This window comes from Eptesicus fuscus, chromosome 5 (genome assembly GCF_027574615.1).
Source record: "Eptesicus fuscus isolate TK198812 chromosome 5, DD_ASM_mEF_20220401, whole genome shotgun sequence".
Lineage (NCBI taxonomy): Eukaryota > Metazoa > Chordata > Mammalia > Chiroptera > Vespertilionidae > Eptesicus > Eptesicus fuscus.
This window is the reverse complement of record NC_072477.1, coordinates 76,323,416-76,336,402: the sequence shown is the minus strand read 5'-3', so window position 1 is coordinate 76,336,402 and position 12,987 is coordinate 76,323,416. Positions and strand designations below refer to the sequence as shown.

General features: G+C 39.6%; 1 pseudogene and 1 gene segment (V, D, J or C); one reads left to right on the top strand and one right to left on the bottom strand.

Moving 5' to 3' along the window:
- Positions 1 to 6,409: 6,409 nt before the first annotated feature.
- Positions 6,410 to 7,250, bottom strand: LOC129149059 (T cell receptor alpha variable 26-1-like). The segment is given in 2 exon segments: positions 6,410 to 6,783; positions 7,186 to 7,250. Coding segments are annotated over 2 exon segments (414 nt in total).
- Positions 7,251 to 8,024: 774 nt separating this feature from the next.
- LOC129149058 (cold shock domain-containing protein E1-like) lies at positions 8,025 to 11,844 on the top strand (annotated as a pseudogene).
- The last annotated feature ends 1,143 nt before the right edge of the window (positions 11,845 to 12,987 follow it).

Below are 12,987 nucleotides of genomic sequence, written 5' to 3'. Positions count from 1 at the left end.
GCCTGTGTTCCTTCCTCCCTTTCTATTTCTTCTTTTTATAGCATTCCCTTTAGTATTTCTTACATTGCTGGCTTGGTAATGATAAACTCCCTTAGCCTTTTTTGTCTGCGAAGCTCCTGATTTCCCCTTCAATTTTGATTGATAGTTTTGCTGGATAGAGTATTCTTGGATTCAGTCCTTTGCTTTGCATCACTTTGTATACCTCCTTCTATTCCATTCTAGCTTGATGTGTTTCTGTTGAGAAATCATTTGATAATCTGATGGGAGATCTTCTGTAGGTAACTCTCTGTCTCTCTTTTGCAGCCTTTAAGATTCTCTCTTTGTCGTTAACATTTGCCATTGTAATTATGACGTGTCTTGGTGTGGGTCTTTTGGGATTGTTCTTGCTTGGGACTCTCTGTACTTGTGTAACTTTTTTCTTCCCCATATCCAGGATGTTTTCTGTCATTATTTCTTCAAATAGATTTTCTAATACTTACTGCTCTTCTTGTCTTTCTGGCAGCCCTATTATATGTACATTACTTCATTTCATGTTGTTCTAAAGCTCCCTTAGGCTCTCCTCCTGCTTTTTAATTTTTTTCTCCAGTTGCTGTTCAGATTGAGCTTGTTTCTCTACCTTATCTTCTAACTCACTAATTTGGTCCTCTGCTTCTTCTAGTCTACTGTTGAAACTTTCCATGGTGTTTTTGATTGTAGCTATATCACTTTTGATTTTTTCCTGATTTTTGCATAGATTGTTGATTTTTTCATCCAACTGGTATATGAACTGTATGACCATTACTCTGAATTCTTTTTCTGTCATGTTGCATGGTTCCATTTCACTAATTTCCTTTCTTGACAACTCCTCAATTTCTTTCCTCTGGGGATTGTGTCATCTCCCCATTCTGACTATCACCAGTAGGTTCAAATGTCGAGTTGCATGGGCCTGGGCCATGTGCAGTGGGAGTTTCGCACTACCCGAGTGTCACTGAAGAGCTCTGACACCAAGACGTGTGGCTGCCATGGGTTGGTGGGAGCCACACTCACCCAGGATCAGAGTCACTGGTGTTCAGTATGGCCTCCTGCGTGCATCTAAAATCAGGGACTCTGCCTGTGCTGCACTGAAAAGAGACCCCGCTGGCGTGTGCTGAAAATCAGAGTCCCCTAGCACGTGTCAGAGTTCCCCTGTTCCCGCACCAAGAATTGAGTATCAGAGTCTCTGTTCCTTGGTGTGGTCTCGTGCTGAGAATCAGGGTCCCTGTATGTGCATGCGCCAAGAATTGTAGACACTGGCTCTTAGTGTGAATGCACTCAGAATCAGGGATCCCAGGTGCACTCAATGAGAAACAGAGTCAACTCAGTGGTGCTCAGTGCTGCCTCCTGCCCACCTGGAGAATCGGGGTCCCGGTCAGCTTGGGGGACTGGGTTGCACAGTAGCACTGTGTCAGCAGGAGGTCTGCTCCTGCGCTGCAGAAAGCAGACTTCTGCGTGTGCTTGCCCAGAATCGAAGTCAGGTGGCACTGCTGCCCTGCGTGGGTGTGGGGTTTGGTCACCCAATTGCATTGTGGGGAACAGATTCCCAGTGTCCACGTGCTCCCAGGCTCTAATTCCTGTAGCAGTGCTACAGCCCTGTGCAAAGGGTGGGTCTAGCAGTTCCTATGGTGTTGCAGCGAGCCTGCGGGGTGGGTGATGGGATTTCTGGATTCTTGGTGTCTGTGAGTCTGGATTTCTGGATTCTTGGTGTCTGTGAGTCTGCAGCTGTGGTTGCAGGTCTCTGTCCCCTGTTGCTGCAGGGTCCAGGTTTGCATCTGAGACCAGACTGGGTGGTGCTGAGGCCAGGATCCTAGACTCAAGCAGCTCTGTTTTTTAAGATGGCATGGTCTCTGTGCCCGCGTTGACCGCCCCTGGAGTGTCTGCGGTGGCAGCGGGGCTCCGCCGTCTGAGACAGCCCGGTTTGGCAGCCCCTTGGAAGACCTGCAGGATCTAACTGTTCCTAGCTCATACACAAACACACCACACACATCCACAAACTACTCTATCACTCCCTCACTCTCTCACACTCTCTCCCTCCTTCCAGTCACCATCTAGTAGGTACCCCCTTTGCTTTTTTTGAACATCATTTCTCTCTTATCTTCTCTTGCTTCCTTATCTAATATGGTGTCTAAAGACAACAATTCCAAAGCTCTTTGATAAATGCGGTCAATCAACACATTCCCCTCTTTCTTCCACTTAATTGCCCTGCCAAATCTAAAGACTGGATGAACCCCTTACACTGTTACAGCCAACTTGAACCATGCATTCAATTCTGGGGTAATGTTAATTATGACAAAGATATTGGCTAGCAATTCTTATTGACCACATAATATGACACAATGCAATGGGACTCTTTAATGTTTAAAGTTATGACAAGTACTACTCATCACCTACAAATAGTAAATTTATTTCTGACTTATAGAATCCTGATATTCTTTTAGTTGTCCAAGTTCTTAGACAAAAATACATACCTTTCCTAGACTTTTGCAGGTTTGGGGTCACCATGTACTTGGGTGATCGATATCATCAGTGCAGACATGCTTACCTACAGCTCATCCACTGTGGGGTGGGGAGGATTCATCAGGGGGCTGCACTTCATATAGGATCTTGTTCTCTTTTCTGAGCTCAGAGGACCAGAAGGAGCTAATCCACCAATAAACTCACCTACAATGGCTGGAGGATTATTTTTCACGAATAGAAATTATTTCACTGAATTATTATATCTTTATACATTCAGTAAAGATGTAAGTGTCCTAAGCAATTCATCATCCTTTCCTATTCAATAGACTTTTCCACATTTTCTAATAATCCAAAATGTTAACAGATAGGCTTCTTTTGTTTGTTTTTTTTTCATTATATAATGATTTTTCAATTGAATTTATTGGGGTTACATTGGAGAATAAAATTATATAGGTTTCAAGAGCACAATAGCTAGGCTTCTTGATACTACATATCAAGGGTCAAAAGTCCTACATTTGTATCCCAGACAGAGGAAAAAAGACATTTCTCATCTATGGTATTTTAATAAAGAGTCAGATTTAGTCACGGTCTAAAGTCATGTTTTTTAACAAACTAGAGGCCCGGAACGTGAAATTCGTGCATGGGGGGCGGGGGTGGTATGTGTCCCTCAGCCCAGCCTGCACCCTCTTCAATCTGGGACCCCTCGAGGGATCGGGCCTAAATGGGCAGTCGGACATCCCTTTCACAATCCAGGACTGCTGGCTCCCAACCGCTTGCCTGCCTGATTGCCCCTAACCACGTCTGCCTGCCAGCCTGATCACCCCCTAACCACTCCCTTGCCAGCCTGATTGACGCCTAACTGCTCCCCTGCCGGCCTTATTGCCCCTAACTGCCCTCCCCTGCAGGCCTGGTCACCCTTAACTTCCCTCCCTTGCAAGCCTGATCAATGCCTAACTGCTCCCCTGCCCACCCAGTCACCCCTAACTGCTCTCCCCTGCTGGCCTGGTCACCCCCAACTGCCCTCCCCTGCAAGCCTTGTCCCCCCCAACTGCCCTCACCAGCAGGCCTGGTCCCCCCAACTGCCCTCCCCTGCTGGCCCAGTCGCCCCTAACTGCTCTCCCCTGCTGGCCTGGTTACCACCAACTGCCCTCCCCTGCAGGCCTGGGTCCCCCCCAAATGCCCTCCCCTGCAGGTCTGGTCACCCCCAACTGCCCTCCTCTGCCAGCCATCTTGTGATGGCCATCTTGTGTCCACATGAGGGTGGCCATCTTGTGTGTTGGAGTGATGGCCAATTTGCATATTACCTCATTATTATATAGGATGTGTACTTACTTATATATTTTAGGTACAAAAAAGAAAAATTAAAATACCTGAAATTTTATTTTAAGCGCCCTAGTAATTAATAAGGCCATTGTAGCATATTAAACTTTTTATTGAAGTATAAGATACATAAAAGAAAGTATAAATATATTATACATGTGCAGCTTAATAAATTTTCAAAATATTGACACCCTTATAATCAGCATTCAGATTAAGAAACAGAACATCATCCAACACCTCAGAGTTCCCTTTATGACCTTTATGATTCTGTTCCATAGTTAACATGATTCTGACTTCTAACAATATAGATTACTTATGTCTGCTTTTTTTACTCTTTAGAAATGGCATGTTTATTTTACATTTGAATATCTTCTTTTGTTAAGTACCTACTTAAGACTTTTACATTTTCTGTCAGTTTGCTTGTTTTATTATTTTAAGATCTTTTTGTTTTTAATCAATATGTACACATCTTATGTACTAGGACAAATTTCTCAGCCTTTTTGAAGATCCAAGAATATCTTGAATGCCATTCACACCAAGGTTCAGAACTCCTCTCTCCTATTTTCTCTGCCTTGTGTACTAATTTCTTCTATATCAGTTCTGCTTCAGAAAATGTATAGCTAAAACGGACCTAAGGATGCTTCAAAATCTCTCTATAATTAAGAACACTTATTTATGCTGCTATTTGAATATTTAGAAGGCTAGCACTATCTTTTAATAGGATAAGGAACCATTGCTTTTCTCAACTTATAACTCAGGATTCCTACTGTAATATTTTGACATTTTGCTTTAAAATGTGTGTCACCTTCTGGGATGGGTACTATGATCCATTCCACTGACTTTCCATTTGGTTCATTATTCCAAAAGCCTTCTTCATACTATTGCTTCAAGTAAGGCAAGATTAAACAACATATGCTCAGATTTTGAAGCTTGACAATCTCAGGTTTAAAAATAAATGAAAAAGTTGATAATAACACTTAGTAAGACTGTGACGTTGGCAAGTATTTCAATCTCTTTGAGGCTTGGATTTCTAATAAGTAACACAGATCTCAAAGTAATTCTTAACTCATTAAATGGTAATGAAGATGAAAAGATATAATACATAAAGGGCTTTCCTAAAATGACACTGACCTTTGAAGACAAAAAGAAATAAATACTCGATAGATTAGATAATGTGAAAATTAAAGACAACCACATTTAACAATAAACAAAACAGAAACTAGCATGTTAGAATAAAATAATCAAACAAAGTACCCTCCAAGGTATAGAAATAATTCCCAAAAAGAAAAAGAAACCAATAGAAAAATGGTCAAAAATTAGATATAAGCATTGGCCAAGAGCAAATGATAGAGTGCCAATACATGGAGAGAGAAAAAATTCAAAAAGCATTAGGAATCAGGAAAATGCAAATAGATAAAGTATATTTGGGTTGTTAAAATAAAAAAATACTTGTGATTCCCAATTTGTAAAATGAGCCTTTTCACTCACTGAAAGTTGGAGTATAATTGTTTATACCATATGGAGGACAAGTTGTAATTTTCTCCAAAAATTTTAAATGTGCCTTTCTTTAACTTAGCAATTTCAATTTCAGAAATCTCATTAAAATAGGTAATTCCATATACATATAAAATTAATCTACAAAGATGTATGAGAAAGTTCTTTGTGATAGCAAAGAAATAGGAACAAATATCCATAAATAGGAAAGTAATTAATTAAATGATGGAATTTTCAAAGTACTATAGCACCATAAGAAAGAAGGAAATGGACTTCTACACTTTTTTTCTACTGTAGAAAATTCTCCAGGACACTATTAAAAAAAAACACAGAAGGTAAGATGCAAAAAATTCAAATAAATCCAATTTAAATGATAAGTTGTGTGTGTGTGTGTGTGTGTGTAAATATGTATGTAGTTTCATGAAATTATTTATTTGAAAGAAATCAGTCTCTCATGATACTTTAAACAATCTTAAACTCTGAGAAGGACAGTGGAAGCTACAATGAAATGAAGGAGATACAACTATAGGTTTTTACTTTAGCTCTGCCTGAATCTTTTATGGAATATCAAAAAATTGTGAAAACTCTTTTTTAGATGCATGACTTCTAGACATTTAAAAATAAATTAATATTAATTTAATTGTTGTTTCTTTTCAAAAGAACTTCTTTATCACAAATATACATGTTCTAGACTAGCAACAACAAAAATAACATTTCAGATTTCTCTTAGAGAAAGAATAATTTGTTTCTGGTAAGCGGAACAACTATAGTAGCATGCATTTCCAAACTTGGACTTACCTCTGCATCCAAATAAAAGACACCTTTGGGACAAGTAAAATTATTTTTATTTTCCTCCTATTTTTTTTTAGGCTAAAATACTGAAACCAACATTTTATTGACATGCAGAGGAGCCATGACAAATTCTTAATACCTCTTTACTTTATTGCTACGTTAACCTTATAATCCTTAGTTGCCTCATACTTCTCAGCCACATCAACAAATTAGGTGCTTATTCCTTGTCCTCTCCTTACCCTGTCTTTCTTGTTTTCCTTATTCATGTTCTCCTATTTCCTTCCCTTCATTTTCCTCCTTTCATATTGCTCTCTGACTCTCCTAGATGACTCTAGATTTGCTCTGAATAGCTGCTGCTTCCCCCACCTTCTTTTGCCAGAGAGATATTGCACAGGTGCAGCCCCATCTGTCCCACTGTGTCTGTCAAAGCACAGTAGTACACAGCAGAGTCCCTCAAGGTAACCCGAGGCAGGATCAAGGTACTGGATTTTCTGTCTTCTGTGATGATGAGGGAGGCCATGCTGTTAGTCACTTTGTTTCGTAAGCCATGAATTATATACTGTGGCCTTTGATTGGGATTTTGCCGATACCAATGTATATAGTCAGTTCCACCGATGGTAGAGTGGTTACAAGGCAGGTTCACATCTTTTCCTTCAGCACAATCCATGGAGTTGGGCTGGGTGATCTTAGCATCAATCACAGTTCCTAAAGGGTTAAGAAATTCAAATTAGCATCTATAGATCAAGGACACGACACTCCCATAACACTTTGGCTCTACCCATACTACAGTGTTTTTATTCATGTCCTTCTAGAATGCAAAAAATCATGATTAGTGTTTGTTATGGAGACCAAAGGTACATGCCAAAAATCAGAGACTCCATAGACTCTATCCCATGGGTTCTTGGCTCAATAAATCCAGAAGTTTCTTACAATCTGGATACTGCTAAGGGTTCTTCTGGGTCATGGTTATGATTTAATCTGTCATCTAGAAGTTTGTTCTCCCTAGACAAATGCATAGATCACTTCTCAACTCCAACTCTAGCATGGGAGAGAACTAGAGAGCAAATAACCCTTCAAGGTCCCTTTTGTTAGGCACAGAACACTTACCCAATGCCAGAAACACAGTTACTCCAGTCAGCAGCCTCATACTTCAAATTGCTTCAAGGAAAGACTGGAATCAAGAGCCCAGAGTTCAGTCTTTGTGTCTGAGCTTAGTCTTAAAGAGATTCCAGAGAATAGAAGCAACAGCTACTAGTAAAGACTTACAACTGCAGCTACCACTGTGTTGTTGCCAGGATCTTGTCAGCCAATGACAGAGCAGTTCCTTCTCTAGGTCTTCCTCCCCTGTTTTATCTATGTCTCCAAGAAGAAGAGAAGAATGTCAACCAGACATCCCCACTTCACAGGGTGCCCACTAGTATTATTTGTGAGGTTTAAAGTTTGACTCTAGATAAGGAAAATAAATCACAAGGATGTATCTATCCAGGACCTTTCTTCCATAATTTCTTCCTCAATGTACCAAAGACATTGGCTGATGCTCCAAGGAGCTTGTACCAAGTATCATTTAATCCCAGAAAATTGTACTGAGCTCTGTGCTATAAGAAGATGAAATTTCTATCCACATACCAGAAAATGCATGTGAGATTCAAAAGAAGTCAGTGATGTGTTCAAGGGGACAGGAAAAATTAACAGCATTGAAGCTAAAAGCTAAACCTTTGGGAGCTCAGATTTCCTATAGAGTTTCCTGGAATCATGGTATCTACTATTGACTAGGCAGACACGTTTTAATGCATCTGTTCTTGCTATAGTAACTGATTACATGAATTGTGTTCATCCTCATTCTCCTTGAAGAAATATCCTTAGTCCTCATCTTCTCTATGGCAGGTTATGGGTGCTGTGTACCAGGGATGGTAAGGCAGAAAGAAAAGAGAATAGGAAAAGCAAAAATGGTGGAGGAGGTAGAGATTGTAGAAAGGTTAGCAGAGGAAAGAAAAACAGATATAAAGAATAGGGAAAGTAAGAGATAATCAAGGAGGGGAAATGGAGAGAAAGTTATTTATGGAGGTACATGTATAGGACTTCGGCTATTGGTCTAAGGGCCCCTGAACCTTTGACCACACATACTCAATAAGAGATTATAAAGTACAAGTTGTCTGAAGAGGAAGAAAGCATGCCTTTTTTCCCTGTAAAATGTCAATGGAAAACATATTTATCTGCCCTTCTCACAGAAAGAAATGTTTTTTGCAGATAAACCAGCCCCCTCTTGTGACTGAATAAATGAATTGCATAACAAAAACCAGGCCAAAAGTTGGCCAGCAATCTTTTGGAAAGATTCTTTCCTCACATTTGAAGTTGAAAATCTTTGCTGTAATACCTCTGTACTCATTATTATTTTCTGGCCCTATAACACTCCCCCAAAATTTTAATTATACTTATTGCTTTATTTCAGTGATATTTCCATTATGATTCTCAGTTGTTGGCTTCTCTTTAATTTTATTTTTCTCTCTAATCTTCAAAAGCCCATATTCTTCAATGATTACAAGAAGGTTGGTACAGATTAGGCACTCAAGAATTACTTATTTTCTAAATTTGTAGATGAGTCTTTATTTATTAATTTAGTGAGAGAAGTTATGCTGAGCAGCTCCTTAAATTATTCTAAATATAATCTTTCAATATTATGAAAACCATTTTAAACAAAAGGCTCCAACAGGATAAATATAGTGTTAGAGTTGTGGGAAAAATTCAATAGACATCAAATTTATCAAACATGGGGTGCGGAATATCAGACTATAAAGACATGGGAATAAATGTCCTAATAATTATACATTATACTTCATTCATTTAACAAGTATTTATTGGGAGCCTATTCTGTGCCAGGTTTCTCTTCATCTCTCTCTCTCTCTCTCTCTCTCTCTCTCTCTCTCTCTCTCTCTCTCTCTCTCTCTCTCACACACACACACACACACACACACACACACACACACACACGTCAATAGCATGCTATTGCTGAAACTATAAGAACAAATGAAACTGAAATTAAGGGCAGTAGTACTTACATCAGGCAAAATAAACTTTTAAAAAAGCCCATAATAGGAAACAAAGAAGAACCCAGAAATTCCACTTCTGAGTGTTATCCAAAGAAACCCTGAACACTGATTCAAAAAGACATATGCATCACTATGTTCATTGCAGCATTATTTACCATAGCCAAGATATGGAGGCAGCCTAAGTGTCCATTGATAGACAAATGGATAAAACAGTGGTACATATAGGCAATGGAATATTACTCGGCCGTTAAAAGAAAGGTAATCTTGCCATTTGCAACAATATGGATGGGCCTAGAGGGTATAATGCTAAATCAAACAGAGAACGAAAAATTCCACATGATTTCACTTATACATGAAATATAAAGAACAAAGTAAACTCTATGTGCTAGGCGTGCTGCTGCTGGCGTTGCTGGAGAGGGGGCCCTGAGCTGTTGGGTATGAAGTGTAATAGAATAGACTTTACCACCTGAAACTACTGCTTCAAGTTTAGACCAAGCAAGGAACAAACTTTGAAATAACCAACAAGACCAAAAAAGAGTACACAACACTGGATCTGAAATAAGAAGTCTGTGTCTACTCAAAAGCTTTGAACGAGCACTTCCCAGCACTGCTAGTCAGTCATCTTTGTTGTTTTCAGTACTGTACTGTGAGATTGCCCATTGCAACAGCAGTTGTATTCTTTATTAGCTTTGGGTCAATTTTCTCTCACATTTTTTTAATACTAGCAACTTTCATCCTTTGAAATGTGTTGAAAAAGAAGAATCAGCAATTACTACTGAAAGTGCAATATTTGAGTATCACTGAGAGCCGAGCTTTGATCCAAATCTCCACAACAATGGACACAATTGGTACCCCAATGATACTTCAGCAGCACTGTGTGAAAGTGGGGTTATTGAAAAACTGATAACCTCTAACGGGCCTATTCAGTCTCCAGAATGTCAAGCTACACTTTTCTTCCACTTTTCATAGTACAATGGAAACATGCAGGACTTAAAAGTAGGAGATAATGTTGAATTTGAAGTATCATCTGACCAGCAGAAATCCATTGCTGTTAAACTGGTGAAGATAAAAGCAGAAATCCCCCCTGAAGAACGAATGAATGAACAAGAAGTGTTTCATCTGACTTACGGTCCTGATGAGGTGGAAGAAAATGTTCAGCTGGAAACTGGAGTTAAAATAAACTTTGTAATTGATCACAATAAACACACTGGTGCTATAAGTGCTCAGAACATGCAGTTGAAAAACAAACATGCCCACTGTCAGGGAGTAGTTTGTGCCATGAAGGAGGTGTTTGTCTTTAATGAAAGAGGTGATGTTATAAAAGAAATACTCTCTCACTACAGTGAGTTTAAGGGTGACTTAGGAGCCTTACAACTTGGAGATGATGTGGAACTCATAGCAAGGACAGTGATGGTAAAGAAGTTGAAATAGATATCAGACTATTGCCTCAAGGAACAGTCATTTTTGAAGATATTGGCATTGAACATTTTGAAGGACTGTAACCAATGTTATCCCAAAAGCACTCAGGAAAAAAACAGAATCACCCGCTGACAGGACACATTGAAGTTGACTTTATGATTCCTAAAGAACTTCCCTTTGTAAACAAAGATACAAAATCCAAGGTGACCCTGTTGGAAGGTGACCATGCTAAGCTTAATATTTCAACAGACCTAAGTGACAAATTAGAATGAGCAACCAACATAGAACTTCTATCAAGTACATCTTGGTTCACTGATGAAGCCAGAAAAATGGGTGTAATTGCTATCATACAGGAATGTTTATGGTTTCATCAAATGTATGGATTCGTCATCAAGTGCTCCTATGTTCTTCCACTGTAGTGAAATTCTTCATGGGAACTAGATGCAATTTGCAGAGGAAGTCGAGTTTACTATACTTCCTAATATACTCTCTGCCCTAAGAAATCATGCTGTTAGGATTAAAAAGTATCCCAAAGGCACAGTTTTATTCCACTTCTATTCAGATCATAGTTTTCTGGGCACTATAGAAAAAAAAGTCATTTTTTAAAATCCTAAACTCACTAACTCAAATAAAGGCCAAAAAAAAAAGAGGCTAAGGATGTTTTTTATGATGATTGTGGAATGAAATTGACTATTACTTTCAAGCCACTGATCTACTTCTCCTCAAATAGGAAATAAGGCTGAAAGGCTCGTTGGCTATGTAGTAACTCTGAAGGATAATTTTGAATTTATTGAAACAGCGAATCACTATAAGAAAATCTATTTTTCCCATTACAGTGAGTTCTCTGGTGATGTCAATAGCCTGGAACTGGGAGACATGATGGAGTACAGGTTGCCCAAAGGCAAAGGCAGCAAAGTCAACAAGTGCAGAAAAAGTCAACAAAACACTCCCAGTGAATGGCATTACTGAAGAAGCTGATCCTACCAGGTACTCTGATAAAGTCATTAACCCCTTGAGGAGTGTTGATCCAACACAGACTGAATACCAAGAAATAACTGAGATCATGGAGGAAAGGAATATGAAAGGTAAGGTCTATCCATTTGGCATAGTTGGAATGGCCAACAAAGGGAATTGCTTGCAGTGTGTCCTAGGCCAAAATGCACAGCCTATGGCCTACAACATCACACCACTGAGTAGGGCCCCTGTGGAGTTTGTGAGAAATCAGTTTGGCTTCATTAACTATAAGTGGGAAATAGCAAAAGCTCTTTTTCCGTGTGGTTATGCGATTTTTCTTCTTTAGCCTATTAATATGGTGGATTCCATCAGTTGATTTTCAAATATTGAAGCAACCTTGCATCCATGAAAAAAATATGATTATATATTATTTTTTTATTATACAGAGGTGAGCAAAAGTAGGTTTGCAGTTGTTAATATGGAAAATAACATAATATTTAATAATAAAAAATATGCAAATTGACCGCACCTTCGCTACACCTAAGCCACGCCCACCAGCCAAGCCACGCCCACCAGCCAATCAGGACGAGTATGTAAATTACCCCAACAAAGATGGTGGCTAATTTGCATATCAAGACAGCCTCGAAAGAAGCCAAGAGCTGCAGAAGGGAGTAAAGCTTCGAAGAAGCAAGCAAGCCAGGGGGGCGGGGGGAAGGAGAAGGGAGGAGCGAAGTCAGGGCCAGGGGCGAAGGGAAACGCGTGCGGGCTGGAGGAGAAGGCGGGGCGGGCGACAAGGGCGGGGCGGAGGCGGGGTAGAGTGCAGCAGGAAATCCTATTGCAGGATTTTTCCTGCAACGGGAAAGCTAGTTTAATAATAAAATAATAAACGTTGTGTTTCTCATATTCACAACTATAAACCTACTTTTGTTCCCTCCCATATTAATGAATTCTACTTGCTAATATTTTGTTGAGAAAGTTGTGTCCCTATTCATGAGGGAAATTTCTCTGTAGTTTTTTTCCTCCCCCCCCCGCCCCCTTTTTGTATGGTCTTTGATTTTGCTATCAAGATAATACTAACTTCATAAACTGAGTTAGAAATTCTTTTCTTTTTTTCTATTTTCAGGAAGCAATTGTGTAGAATTCAAGTGAGCTCTTCAAATCTTTGGTAGACTTCTCCAATAAAAACTATTTGAGCCTAGAGATTTTTTTTAATTAAGATTTTTATTTCTTCATAGACATTGTGACTTCAGCTTGTTTTGACTTCTGCTCCAAAGAGAAACAGGGAGGAGCTGCTCCTGGAGCCCCACAGCAAGGTTTGGGGACAGGCAGTCTGGGTGGCTGTGATGTGCAGGGAGCTGTCCTTTCTAGTCTCTCCAAACCGAGCTGTCAGTCTTTCCTGCTTCTTTCCTAGTTTTGTCCACCTTCCACTAACATTACCAAGAAAACACGATTCCCTCCAGGGCTTTGCTTATACCACTATAAGTGGTTC